Source organism: Biomphalaria glabrata, chromosome 8 (genome assembly GCF_947242115.1).
Source record: "Biomphalaria glabrata chromosome 8, xgBioGlab47.1, whole genome shotgun sequence".
Lineage (NCBI taxonomy): Eukaryota > Metazoa > Mollusca > Gastropoda > Planorbidae > Biomphalaria > Biomphalaria glabrata.
The window spans coordinates 41,158,909-41,174,278 of record NC_074718.1 but is presented as its reverse complement, the minus strand read 5'-3'; the positions used below and the strand labels follow the sequence as shown (position 1 = coordinate 41,174,278).

Sequence of the window (15,370 nt, the reverse complement as noted above, 5' to 3'; positions counted from 1 at the left end):
AGATGTATAACAAATCATTCCTTGATTCATCTAGATGTATAACAAACCAACTCCTTGATTCATCTAGATGTATAACACATCAACTCCTTGATTCATCTAGATTCTAGATGTATAGCACACCAACTCCTTGATTCATCTAGATGTATAACAAATCAACTCCTTGATTCATCTAGATGTATAACAAATCAATTCCTTGATTCATCTAGATGTATAACAAACCAACTCCTTGATTCATCTAGATGTATAACAAATCAACTCCTTGATTCATCTAGATGTATAACAAATCAACTCCTTGATTCATCTAGATGTATAACAAACCAACTCCTTGATTCATCTAGATGTATAACAAACCAACTCCTTGATTCATCTAGATGTATAACAAATCAATTCCTTGATTCATCTAGATGTATAACAAATCAACTCCTTGATTCATCTAGATGTATAACAAATCAACTCCTTGATTCATCTAGATGTATAACAAATCAACTCCTTGATTCATCTAGATGTATAACAAATCAACTCCTTGATTCATCTAGATGTATAACAAATCAACTCCTTGATTCATCTAGATGTATGCAGATGTAGCACATCAACTTATGACTCTATACCGAAGTATATCGCAACTCATGATTCTTTTAGAATGTATAGCATATCAAATCTTGACTATATCAAGATGTAAAGCACACCAACTTATGACTTATCAAGATATATAGCAGATCAACTGATGACTCTATCAAGATGTAAAGCACACCAACTCATGACTTATCAAGATGTAAAGCACACCAACTCATGACTTATCAAAATGTATAGCACAACAACTCATGACTCTAACAAAATGTAAAGCACACCAACTCATGACTTATCAAAATGTATAGCACACCAACTCATTACTCAAAATGTATAGCACACCAGCTCATAACTCTATCAAGATGTATAGCACACCAACTCATGACTCAAAAACTATAGCACACCAGCTCATAACTATCAAAAAGTATAGCACTTCAGCTCATAACTCTATCAAGATGTATAGCACACCAGCTCATAACTATCAAAAAGTATAGCACACCAACTCATAACTCTATCAAAAAGTATAGCACACCAGCTCATAACTCTATCAAAATGAATAGCACACCAGCTCATGACTTATCAAGATGTACACCACACCAACTCTTGACTTAAAAAGTATAGCACACCTACTCATAACTCTATCAAAAAGTATAGCACACCAGCTCATAACTCTAACAAAAAGTATAGCACACCAGCTCACAACTCTATCAAAAGGTATATCACACCAACTCATAAATCTATCTGGATGTATCATCAACTCATGACACTATTGAGATGTATGGCAGTCAAAGTAAGCCTCTCTAGATAGACCAGAGAAAACCTTACGCTTACTGAATATTAATCTTTTAAAAAAAATTCCGATGAATTTTAAGTAGCAAGTACTTAGAGGTTAAACTTCAGTGAAAGCCTCGTTTTCAATTCGGCTCGTTCTTCTTGAATAATAGATGCCTTTTCTGTAAATAGAGAGATGTGGAGACGATGGGAAAGAATGAAATTATTGTTGGTTCTATAGACTTTTTGTGTGTCTTGTGGATGGTGGAAGGGGATGGAAGTAACACTTTGAATAATAAATTTTGTGAACTAAATGTACCATCGTCACAATAAAGGACAACTGATAGCAACGACGCATATTTATATTTGTATAGAGTCTATACATTCAACATGTTAACTCTGGGTGTTTGTGTATCTCTAGCGAAAGAGAGAGACAGGAAGTAGGAGAAAACAATAAACATTCTTACAAAAGAGTTCTGTTTAACAAATGAGTTAGCTGGTCGTGGCGTAACTCTCTGTTGTATGGGCATTTCGGTTGAAACAATGAGATGTGTCTATTAAGTCACTCAATCAATCAATCATTCATTACAAATGTCGTTTACAAGCTCTGAATAGATATGACTATCCGTCATTCCCTTGGAAGTTAAAATAATGCCCATTAAAAGTCCACCGAAAAGCATTTTAAGAAAGGTGTACATCCTATGGAATAAAATCTTGCTATTGCTATTGAGTCCCATTAAAGAGTTAGGTCTGTCGTTAACATTTGGCTTAATCTGAACGTGATTTCATTCATTATTGTTAGGTTTAGGTTAGGGTTAGGTTAAAAAAACTACTTTGATATTTTTTACGTTGGAAAAACATTCAGAATATTTAAAAAGTTAAATACAAGGCCAATTTTTGTTTGCTGTGGATTTAGTGACCAATTTTTATTACATTTTAACCCTTGACAAATTCCTACATTTTAAAGATTTTGTATACGCATTAAAATGTAATGCATGCATGACACTATATAATTAGCTTAGATCAAAAACATTTATTAAATCTTTCCGAGTCAATCAAATGTTTTACCATTGGTTTGAGCTTAAGATCGAAATGTTGTATTTGAGATAAAATACTAATGTTGTTTATGTTAAACTTTGTATATGAAATAAAGTGCTAATGTTGTATTTATGAAATAAAGTGCTAATGTTGTATTTATGAAATAAAGTGCTAATGTTGTACATATGAAATAAAGTGCTCATGTTGTATATATGAAATAAAGTGCTCATGTTGTAATTGAAATAAAATGCTAGTTTTCTTTATGAGATGAGTGCTAATGTTGTCTATGAAATAAAGTGCTAAATGCTGTGTATATGAAATAAAGTGATAATGTTGCATATGAGCTTAATTGCTAACTTTTGAATATAAAATAAAGTACTGATGTTGTAAATGGACTAAAGTGGCTAAATTTTGTCTATGAGCTAAAGTGCTAATATTGTATACAAACTAAAGTGCTAATATTGTATACAAACTAAAGTGCTAATATTGTATACAAACTAAAGTGCTAATATTGTATACGAACTAAGCTGCTAATATAGTATACAAACTAAAGTGCTAATATTGTATACAAACTAAAGTGCTAATATTGTATACGAACTAAGCTGCTAATATAGTATACAAACTAAAGTGCTAATATTGTATACAAACTAAAGTGCTAATATAGTATACGAACTAAAGTGCTAATATAGTCTATACACTAAAGTGCTGATGGTGTCTATGTTCCAGATACTTACACCACAGAGAATGTGATGTTCAAATGGGTGGAGAACGAGCTCCCCATCACGTATGACAAAGAAATCACCCTACACACGGAGCTGCCCCAGTTCTCCATTGTTGAGAACACGACAGAGTCCTGCAACGGAACCATGGACTCAGACTCACGTAAGTCAGACGTTTAAACTCATCTTGGAAAAGCTTTCACTCACATTTCTGTAGGCCAGTATACATGAACAGAACTATCGTCAGAAGCACTCTTGTATCACTGTTCTATTAACAGATTAAATGATTTTGGTTTTCATCGCCGACCAACATCGGCTTTGTCTACATTAGTTGACACAAAATATTTAGGTCGCAAATGGGTCTTCATAATCACCTGTTTTGCTGCACTAATTCGTATATAGTTTTTTTTTCAAACGTCCTGTGCTTGATTGATCTAATCAAATGTTTATTGTGAGTACTAAGCACCTTACGATTTTATAATTAGAAGGGCGTCAGTAGCCGAGGTGAATGATTTTATAATTACAAGGGCGTCAGTAGCCAAGGTGAATGATTTTATAATTACAAGGGCGTCGGTATCCGAGGTGAATTTTTTTTATAATTACAAGGGCGTCGGTATCCGAGGTGAATTTTTTTTATAATTACAAGGGCGTCAGTGAATGAGTTACTTGAGAAACTGATATGCAAATCTTGACAACACATTTGTCATTCTCTCTCGTGTAAATTTTCAGTTTGTTTTTAATCCGTCTTAAAGAGAAACTTTTCGTTTTAATGTTGAAGAAAATAACATTTAGTAAGAAGACAAAAAGCAGGTCGGCTTTAAGTTTTTAAATTGAAACGAGTCTGAACACTGCATGGCGGGGCTTGTGTCGGCTGCTGCTTTGGAGAAAGAGACGATCAACTGATGATGAGCTACTGGAGAACCTGCATGCTTCTGTGACTATCAGATGCTCTCTGAATGGAGAGATGGAGAACCCTGCCAGCGTGGGGGCGTTTCCGTGTATGTGGCGGTACAGTGTAGGACTGGCGTAAAAACATTAAAGTGCCAACTTTCTCGGGGCTCAAAACGTTTCTCTAAACTACTGAACTGGAGAGAAAGAGAGAGAGAAAGAGAGCGAGAGAGAGATAGGAAAGAAGAGGGGGGAAATTTAAAAAGAGATGAGGGAGAAAGGGGGTGAGAGAAATGATAAGAGAGTTGGAAATAGAGAGAGATTTTAAAAAAAAAAAAGATGAAGAGAAAGAGAAATATGGAGGAAGAGAAAGAGAGAAAAAAAAGAGAGATGGAAATGTGAAGGGGAGAGAAAAAAGAAGGATAATAGTAAGAAAGATAAGATAAGAGAAAGGTAGAGAAGAAAGAAAGAGAGAGCTGGACAATGAGAATGACAAGTACAAAGACGAAGTTTCTCAAAGATCGTGATTTGAAATCATTCGTCTATAAAAGACTTGGCTTGAAATCCTAAAGTATCTTATGTGCTTCTAAAAGTTCACTACATCTCCAATTCATTTCTACATCTCGCAGTTAGCTTTATGTTTCTGTGGCATTTTACGTCTCGAGAGAAGATCTTTTCCCTTTGCAACTTCTTGTGTGACTAAAGAGGCCAATCCTTGATACACAGCTGCGGTCGCAGGTTGGGCATATGTAATCACCAGGCGCCGTTGCATTTTCACCCTTTTTTTTCTGGTTCTGTTGTGTATGGCATCTGCAATCCGAGACCATGAACCTTTATGATCTCTCTCCATGTGGATCAATCCAGTGCCACTTTTTCCAGCTGCTAGTGTCGATTTTGAAAAGCTTCATGTCGCGTTTGCATACATCAGTATAACGTAAAAGTGGGCGACCAGCATCTCTCCTGCCTTCTATTACATCGCCATACAGGATGTCCTGTGGGAGTCGACCTACTGGCATTCTACGAACGTGGCCAAGCCAGCCAAAGCGTCAGCTAGCTACTGATAACAGAGCGGATGTCCTGGCACCCTACTCTTCGTAGCACTTCCTGAATGATTATTTTATGTTTACACTTCAAATAAACTTTACAGTTTTGATGATTGGACAGAAATGTAGTTCGGAAATATCCTCAATAGAAATCACGTCTGTGGCTATCCTCTATAACGAGAAAGTCGAACAGTGCTTACTCATACCATGTTAAGCCCCGCCTCTAAGCCTACTATTGGGGAGAGGGGCCTATTTCCCCTCGCTTACCCCTTGCTATGGTGTCACGTGGGTGTTTAAGATTTGCTCTCTATCAAGTGTAGTCACGAAATATGTTTGCAGAGTTCAATCAAGCCATTTTATGAGCTTGTCTTTGTAGACAGGACGTCATCGGTTTTCAGCTCTCTGATTGATTTCCACATCTCACTGTCCGTCTGGTCATGGAAGTTTGTGTGTGTGTGTGTTTTTCTAATTTTTTTTTCCCTTGCTTCCGACACCACAAAAATAATCTGGGCGCTGGACCAAGGTTCGTGGTGTCTGGATGTCCGAAGGGGCGTCATTAGTACTGTGAGCTCATCTTTTAATATCCTGGTGGTCTTAGATTTACCCAGTGCCCACTCCCAGAGCTCTGACCACGTACTTGGTGTTCGATTAGCCCTTGTGGCTATTTGTTTACATTTTGTTGGCATTGACGTTGTGATCAAATATGGAGCACTGTCTGAGGTTTGATGGAACGGACCAACAGACGGACAGGTTGACCGTTTATGTCATTGAGGGAATCAGAAGATCTTCTGACTGATTGACTTTACGAATGCGTATTTGTATTTGTCTATCTCATATTGATGTTTTGTTTTGTAACCGTTTAACTATCGTGTTTTCTCGTGTGATGTAAAACATCCATGGCTTTAGGAGCAAGAAATAAAAGAGCGACGCTTTTATTCCAATTCGGAGGGGAGATTACAAATTGCGCACGCCTTAAAAGCTGTGGGTCACTATCACTTCTAGTTCTTTACCTGGGACAAGCTGCTTCACTCCCTCAGAGCTCAGTTTCCTTTCATCAATTCTTTATTACAGATTTGTACGATCAATTTGAAACACGGTAATCTATTGAGCCTTATGTCCTCTTTGTTTACATTTTAAGGCAATAAAATACAGTAAGATAGAAAAATTAGATAAAGCGATATCAAGAAATACCGAGGCCGTATAAGATAACCTAAGAAAAAACATAACAAAATAATATTGTATGCGATTTCGAAACAAATCTATCAGTTAAACAGTGTCAATAACGCCATTTTGAAAGAGTATTGTTGCCAACTACAATTTTAAAAAATCAAACCTTGGCCTACTTTGTGCTACCAATAGAAGAAATTCGAAATTTGATTTGGTAAAAAAAAATGCACATAAATGATCATATACCTTCTGAAATAATATGGATCGATAAAAGCAAAGCCCTCGACACTAAAATCAGACTGATGCGCTCCCTGGTCACTCCACATTATTATATGCATTCAAATCTTGGACACTGGCTGCAGATCTCGAGAAGAGGATCCTAGCAATGTCTACAGACAGATATTAGGGGTCACTTTACAAAGACCGCAAATCTGGAATGAAGAGATAAGAAACAGGATTACTACAGCAATGGAACCCCACGATGACCTGACAACCACTGTCAAACAACGTTAACTCAAACTCTATGGCCACATTACAAGTTCATCAAGGCTGGCAAAGACCTTCCTTCAGGGAACAGAACCAGGAAGAAGAAGAAAGAGGCAGACAGAGAAAGTGATGGGAAAACAACAACGAAGAATAAACAGGGCTGTTTCTATCCGAGGCAAAGGACAGAGAGGAAAGACGGTCGACAGTTTTAGTATATTGCCCCAACGGTCCAGGAGACTATGGGATAGGTGAAGGTCATACCTTCTGACAGGGCCTAGCGATTGCGGGGCCCTATGCGAAACTAATTGCGCGGGGCCTAGTCTGGGTGGGAATAAGGATAATAAGTGAAAATTAAGATTTTGTGAAAATTAAGATTTTGTATTAGAAAATAAATTCGGCTTTGCATTTTATTCAATCTTTTCTAAGTACAAAATTGCGATCAAGTTAACTTTACTTTACGAACCTTGTAACCTATGGCATATTTATATTCCTGTGACAATAAAAGTAAATAAGGTATTGGAACTTCCGGTTAAGGGGAAAATTCATCCGATTATTACATTTTATTACAGGAAAGCTAACACTGTCTTTTTTTTCCCATAATGAATGACACACACAAATGGTAATTTTGTCTATTTTTCATGAGATTTTTATGAGTTTTCAGGAAATTTTAATAAGTGCAGGTTATTTCCAGGAATCTTTCGTATATATTTTGCAATTAATAATTACACATAAAATTAGCGCGGGGCCTATGAAAGCGCGGGGCCCACTGCGACCGCATAGGTTGCAGTGGCCTAAGACCGGCCCTGCCTTCTGAAATACATATCTTAATAACGCTTCCTATATCATATGCACTATAGACACCTAAATAACTAAGTAAGTAATTAGGTTCTAAATGTAATCCCTTTTGCTCTATTGAAATGGTCTTCCTTGTCCATTATTTGTTGTTTATATTTTGTTCCCAGCGAAATTCGCCTGCATCAAAGCTTTCTTTACCCTGAAGAGAGACATTGGCTTCTACATCATTCAGATCTATGTGCCCAGCATCCTCATCGTGATGCTCTCGTGGGTGGGCTTCTGGCTGGACCTCGAGGCCACCCCAGCACGTGTGTCGCTCGGCGTGCTGACTGTGCTGACGCTCAACACGCATGGCTCCAACACCCAGGCGCAACAGCCGAAAGTGAGTAAAAACACCTTATCTTCTTATCTTATATAATACAGACGTTACTTCAAAAAAGAAGATGATTACGTCCTACGCGTCATGCATTTAGTCATGCATATTAACCAATGACTTAATTCTGCCAAGTCACTGGTTTTCCTGGCTAGCTCAGGCAACCCATTCCATGCTCTAATAGCACTAGGGAAGAAGGAGTATTTGTACAAATTTGTCCTAGCATATGGGACGAGGAATGTGCCTTTATCTTTGGGTCTTTCAGATTATTTTATTAAATTTTGTTTTTGTATTTGAAGATTATGGTTCAGTGTTTTATGTATGATTGCTACTTTACTTTTGAGCCTTCTGTCCTGAAGACTTTCTAAATTTAGTGATTTTACTAAAGGTGTTACTCTAGTCAAATGTGAATATTCGTTTGTTATGAATCTCACTGCTCTATTTTATGTCTGTTCAGTTTCTTAATGTTTTCTTGAGTTGAGGGGTCCCAAACGGAGGATGCATATTCACCTTTAATAAAGACACCTGTAAAAGACACATTTTTAAGACTTACAAACGCAGAGAGAATAAGTCAGAGGCAAATTGACTACAGACATATTTACGACAAATATATTGACAGGATACATATTGACTGTAGACATATTGACTGTGGTAGATAATAATAATAATAATAAATAATAATAAAAGTTTTATTTATAAAGCGCAGTTAACAAACAAATTGTAGGCTCAAGGCGCTGTGATAACATTACAAACACAAACACGAGAGCTAACATTAGATTAACTGAAACAGATTTACTGCAGAAACACTGAGTGCAGACATACAAATTACAGACATATTTACCCACCAAAAAAATATTGACTACAGACAAAATGAAGAAGCGTGGTCGAGAGGCTAAGTACGCTTGAACTTGGCTTGTCTTGGCTACTTATGAAGGGGGCTCGAGGTTCGACACTCGACTCGAGCAGAGCAAAACCTTCTCCCAGATACCCCCCCCCCCCCCCGAGTGGTCCACAACTAAGATTGGACCAAAGCGCTCTGAGCATGCTATAAGCATGAAAGTAACGCTAAATAAAAGCCATAATTTATTTATTTTGTTATTATCATTATTGTTATTATTATTATTTAAGAGAATGAACACAGCTATTTATAATGGAACTATAGAATATACACCCAAGTTGTTTTTTCATGTCTTTTGTATGTCATGCCTAGTTCCCAGACATCCTACGCCTGTCTTGCCTCCCCCCCAGACAACCTACGCTTGTCTTGCCTTCTCCCCAGACATCCTACGCCTGTCTTGCCTCCTCCCCAGACATCCTACGCCTGTCTTGCCTTCTCCCCAGACATCCTACGCCTGTCTTGCCTCCTCCCCAACCATCCTACACCTGTCTTGCCTCCTCCCCAGACATCCTACGCTTGTCTTGCCTCCTCCCCAACCATCCTAGGCCTGTCTTGCCTCCTCCCCAACCATCCTACGCTTGTCTTGCCTCCTCCCCAGACATCCTACGCCTGTCTTGCCTCCTCCCCAGACATCCTAGGCCTGTCTTGCCTCCTCCCCAGACATCCTACGCCTGTCTTGCCTTCTCCCCAGACATCCTACGCCTGTCTTGCCTTCTCCCCAGACATCCTACGCCTGTCTTGCCTTCTCCCCAGACATCCTACGCCTGTCTTGCCTTCTCCCCAGACATCCTACGCCTGTCTTGCCTCCTCCCCAGACATCCTACGCCTGTCTTGCCTCCTCCCCAGACATCCTACGCCTGTCTTGCCTTCTCCCCAGACATCCTACGCCTGTCTTGCCTCCTCCCCAGACATCCTACGCCTGTCTTGCCTTCTCCCCAGACATCCTACGCCTGTCTTGCCTTCTCCCCAGACATCCTACGCCTGTCTTGCCTCCTCCCCAGACATCCTACGCTTGTCTTGCAGACATGCTACGTCCTAGAAAATGTTTTCGAAACACCAGCATGAGGTTTTATTGTGTCCTTTGCATAAAGTAATAAGAAATCTCTCTTGTCTCCCCAGGTGTCTTATATCAAAGCTATAGACGTCTGGGTGGTCAGCAGCCTGATTTTTGTCTTCGCTGCCTTCTTAGAGTTTGCTTACGTCAATGTCCTGTCCAGGAGAGGCGAGAAGCTGCAGGTCCTGAACGAGGTCCCCATCGCGCCAACAGAGCCAAAAGAGGACTTCTCTCCAATGGTAAACTTTGTTGTTTTTAGAAGTTAATAGGATCAAAAATACTTTCCCTTCAAAATGACTAAAAAATATTTTCTCTATTCATATTTTACAATACCTAAAGTATTTCTTTCAAAATGATTATAAAATATTGTATTCCGCGCAACTATTGTTGGTGATGATATAATATATTGGTGATAAATATTGGTGATGATACAGTAGGAGAACTTTCTATATTTCTATTTCTATGTCTATGACCTAAACAAGCTTTTACTTTGTTATGTAATGTACAATATGGCAGATACGGGGTGTTCTAGATTCTTACTCCATATAAAGTAAATTTTTGTAAAATTTGGTTTGCATTATAATATCAATAATAATATTCTTTACTATCCACGAGGAAATGTGTCTTACAATTTATGCATTTCAAAAAGTGCATTATAACTATGGAAACAAAATATACATTCACAATAGCTTCACTCAAACGTTAAATGTGAAATGTTTACAACAGATCAATTCTACTTTTATGATTTGATTGCCAGGGGAACAAAGGAGTTTTTGTGTCAACAGTCTCTTGTATCTCTTTTGTAATGGTACACTCTCAAAACCCTGGCCCAAAGGTTGTTGTTGTTTTTTAATTCCCACGAATGTTTCTTTACAAATATATCTATACGAATGTTTCTATACGAATGTATCCATGTGATAGAGAAGTCTATGCTATAACTGTCTACGCTATTTCTTGGATTTTGTTTCAAATTATGTGAGTGACCGATCCTCATAATTAATCTTAAACTAATTCTAAATACTTCATCTGACTTAATATTATAACTGGTTTATATGTTTTTATATCTAACTATTATTTCATTGTTTGGTGACCAAAACAGTCATATGTTCATTTTTAATGTATTAGCTAGAATTTTATATATTTTTTTTAACACGTTACAGTTATAGCATAACGTAATGGAGGACAACTCTGGAATTACTGAAAACTCACTTCATTAAATGAGTTGTCTCTCTTTTGTTAAACTTTTTTTTTCTCTCTCTCTTTTTGTTTCGTTTGTAGCCAAAATATTTCCATTTTATGTTTCACCTTTTTTCCTCCTCTTTCTTCTCAAGTAAAGATCAGATGTGTGTTTGTAGCTCTTAGTCAGATGTACATACTATCAAAACAATGTTTGTAAAGATCTAATGCAAAGATATATTTTTGTATGTATTAATGCTCTGCCCCTTTCCAACAGATCAATGGCAAACTCTCCAGGCAACCAGGGGCGCCTAACCCTGCTGCAATTTTCAAACAACGTGCAAGACGAGTGGACAAGATGTCAAGAGTTCTGTTCCCTTTGTCCTTCTCCGTGTTCAACATCTTGTACTGGATGATCTACCACTTCTCCTAAACCAGGCCGATGACGTCATCAATAGTTGTGTCCTTTTTAGTTCCGCATTCACGTGTGAAATGGGCGGGTCAAATTGAACGAGAAGCAATCTGCCAGGGCATCGACTAAACAGTTGTTTGTTTTTTTGTTTGTTTGGTTGTTTTTTTTTTTGCTAAGATGTGCTAAAATTCTGCATAGATCGTCTGACATGTATGGATTTCCTTTAATGAGCCAAGAGGATTGAACCCACGCCTTGCGCCGACAAAAGTGGTTCGCAACATAAGGTTATGTCTGTTCATTTTAATGATTTGTTGGTGAAATGTTATTCCAAGCTAAGCCTCAATGCCCGGGCAGATAGTTTCATTCATGCCACAGGGATTTTTTGTGCCACAACTTTCACAGTGAATGACATTTGAAATGCAAGTTTTAAATCTACAAGGACAACAAAATGTTTTAATGATTAATGTTTCAATAATATGTAAATACATTTAAACCATCCTAATTTCAACAAAACAATCTATGTTTGATTAACTATACAATTCCTGCTTGTTTTTAAGACAGCGTTTAATACTCACATTAATGTGAAAGAAGATAAGTGTTTACTTCACACATATACATAGATAGCTAGATATGACAGTGATTGACAGTGATATAGATACCCATAGTTTAGAGTAGAGCAAAGAGTACAATCGCCAATAGACTTCTAAATCTAATCAAACGGAAAGGGGTCAGCAGAAACTTAAAGAACTAAAAATATTTAAGTATTATAAACATATATATATTAGTATTATAAACATGAGATACAATGTAGAAATGCATTTCAGCCTAGTCGCTTGGTATGCGCTCTGGACTGTCGTTCAGTGGTCTCCATAATCCCGGGTTCAAACCCTGCCTGCTGCTCTCTCCCGTCATCTCTCAAGTTTGGGCTAGGATGTATTTATATTTATAAATCTGAAGGAGGATCCGAGATGCGTACACTATTTTACAAAAACTTAAATACCTTCAAGTGTTCATACCCTAGCATAGGCTATCATTAATGAAGTGTATTTTACAATTTCCCTTTAGATCTTATTAAATCTGGCCCTGATTGAAATAACCCACACATATATTTAGTACATACATCTAGGAATGTATGTTGATTAATGCTTCCATTAGTGTAATTAAATCTTTTTTTTTTGTCATTACCATCGTTGTGTAGATCAGAGCAGTTTGTTTTTTCTCTCTTTATTGAATCTTTGAATTCTCTTCTTCTGTGATAATTAAACTTTTTTTTTTACAAATCTTTGGATGACTTTATTTATATCACCATGTCTTTTTAATAACTTTGTTGAACAATCATTTAATTTAATTAATAGTGACTATCATTTTATCACCTGTGAATAGTACTTCCGAATGCCCTAATTGTTTGCATGGTGTGGATTGGATTCGTTTCAAATGACATTGTTTTTAATTTACGAAATCCTATCCACTCTAGACTAGTCCAGACATCTCTATATCCATATCAACTCTAGACTAGTCCAGACATCTCTATATCCATACAAGTAATATGTTATTTCTCCAATGAAATACAGCATGCATGAAAGAAATATATGATACTGTCCTTATGTTTCATAACATATATATACATCACTTATCTATATTTTCATAAACGTTATGGCCCTTCTTATAAGTCGTCTGCTACTTTGAGTAATTTACAAAAGTTCACTCCCCTGAAATATAACTTCTAGATTTGGAAAAAAAAAAATAATAATTTTATCAAGTGTAAGTATTGGTTATATGTTGTTTTTTTTTTTAGTGGTAGTATGTCGTCGGTTGGGCCACGCCCCCAAAGTTCGTAAATTTATGTACATGACGTCAACCAAAAATTATATGCACATTTTTGAAGATACCTACTATTGCTACCAATCAATTGAAAGGATGCTGTGTAAACAAAAATGTATACTTCATTTTCACCATTGTATTTCTATGAACATAATTACAAAACGACTTATGCATTGTATAAATACGATTTATTAATAAAAATGTATATTTATGTATTATGTAAGAAATACTTCTTATTCTATTTTCTCTGGTGTGTGTGTATATATATATGAAACTCACGGTAATTAATTAAATGTTTTTCTTCCATTTCTTTTCTTACACCTAGCACTTTTTTAACACTGCTGCTTATTAGAGTATTTAATTTTTGATCAGTTGTTTCGGAGATTGGTACTTTTCCCGCCACTTTTGACTTCTGCTAACATTGCAATAATATTTTGATTGGTCTACTCCATGTCATGTATTTATTTGTTTTGTTTTTTTAATTATGTTTTTTTTTAATATGTCAATGTACATGCAATCGTTATTTCTCCAAGGCAGATGTTTGCTGTTGTGTGTGTGTGTTAGCAGACGACAAGTTTGTTGATTCATTTTGTGGAACTTTTTTTTTATTAATGCTCATAGCATGTCAACAATAATGATGCGGCGTTTTCTTAAACGAGGCTTACATTCTAATGTACTTCGGTGTTAAGGGGAAGAGGGGCAGGGGGTAGCGCGGCCATTGTCCTTGACACAAAAGAAGCAGAAGGCTAGACCTTTTTACGACATCTTTACGACATCTTATAATCAACTCATTGAAACGACTTTTGAGCAAGCTATTTGTCCCACTTCCCTTTCTTGAATCCAGTCCAAACTTTGCGCTTTTTTTTTTACTGTCGAAGACCAAAAATTAATTAAATAGTAGTAATTAATAAAATCTGTTAATTAATCCAAAAGGGAAACAATTTTTACAGTGTTTAGAAAGATGGTTGTAAATATAGAGTTATTCCCCTTATATAAACTTCCTCTTTCTTTTAATACAAAGCTTATATCAACTCTCACTGTATGGAACAAATTTTGAACACGTTATTTCTCCCGGTTGCTATTCTGGGATCAAGTTGAGACTCCGCATAGCCATACACAACAATGAGACAGCATATGTTCGGAAGCTTAAGATTGAGACTAGTAAGACTCGCCCTTGTGAATGCTGATCATGTGCCACAAAGCTGCTTACTCTACTGAGAGGCGTGAACAAGACACTGGCCCCGAAACCTCCCACCCTAAAGAAGAAAAACTAAATGGAGAACTGCCTGAACTGGAAACCACTGCGCTGTTCATCTCATATCTAGGATGACTTGTTTGAACCCTTCATAAAAATGAGAACGAAGAAGAAGACATTCATCGCTGATGACAACACATGAATCAATTTTTAAAAAAAAATTAACATATTAGTTAATTAAATAATGGTAATTAATAAAAAAAATCGTATATCAAAAAGGGAAATAAATCGTAAACCTTTGGGAGATATGGCTGTAAATATGGAGCTATTCTTTTAGAGTAAAGTATTTTTCCTATTTCGCTATTTTCTCACTTTCCATTCATGGATCACGTTAAAACTTTGCACGATAATTAATTTCCCTAACAAAACATGAATCATAAAAAAACTAATTAATTAATTTGTTAATTTTTCTTTTTTAGATAGAAAAAGGGAAATCAATTTTACACTATTGGGAAATGTGACTGTAAATGTACAGTTCTTTCTCTTATATAAGTCTTTTTTTTTTCAAGTATTTTGTAGGCCTTTATTTTGTTTGTTTGTAAAGTCCAAAACAAGTGGACACTAACATAGAGCCATGCCCTGTTATTGATAAAAATGGGGTTAGACTGTGGGTCTTTGAGAACCAGTGCCTACCCGAAAGACCTCCCTGGCACTTAAAGAAATATGAGAGAGTGAACTAGATATACAGAGAGACAGACAGACACTGTTCCCATGTAAGTGGTTCATTTGAATTATTAAGCTGGTTCCTTAATTATAACTAATTCATTGAAGCTGGTTCCTTAGAGCCTGTTCTTTGGAGCTGGTCTCATTACAGCTGATTTTTTTAAAGGTGATTAATTGAAGCTGGTTCAGTGAAGCTGATTCATTGGAGCTGGTTCAATTCCGTTTGTTTTGTAGAACTTTTACA

At 36.7% G+C, this 15,370-nt stretch overlaps 1 protein-coding gene across 9 annotated transcripts in view; it reads left to right on the top strand.

Annotated features, from left to right (window-relative positions):
• Window positions 1-14,469, top strand: part of LOC106076380 (glycine receptor subunit alpha-3-like) — a 114,295-nt gene extending 99,826 nt beyond the window's left edge. For all 9 annotated transcript variants that reach the window (XM_056038536.1, XM_056038532.1, XM_056038528.1 and 6 more), the window contains exons 8-11: window positions 3,103-3,258; window positions 7,642-7,856; window positions 9,865-10,038; window positions 11,253-14,469. In XM_056038536.1, coding sequence (XP_055894511.1) covers window positions 3,103-3,258; window positions 7,642-7,856; window positions 9,865-10,038; window positions 11,253-11,408 — 701 coding nt within the window. In that variant the 3' untranslated portion in view covers window positions 11,409-14,469. The remainder of the gene's footprint in view (window positions 1-3,102; window positions 3,259-7,641; window positions 7,857-9,864; window positions 10,039-11,252) is intronic.
• The last annotated feature ends 901 nt before the right edge of the window (window positions 14,470-15,370 follow it).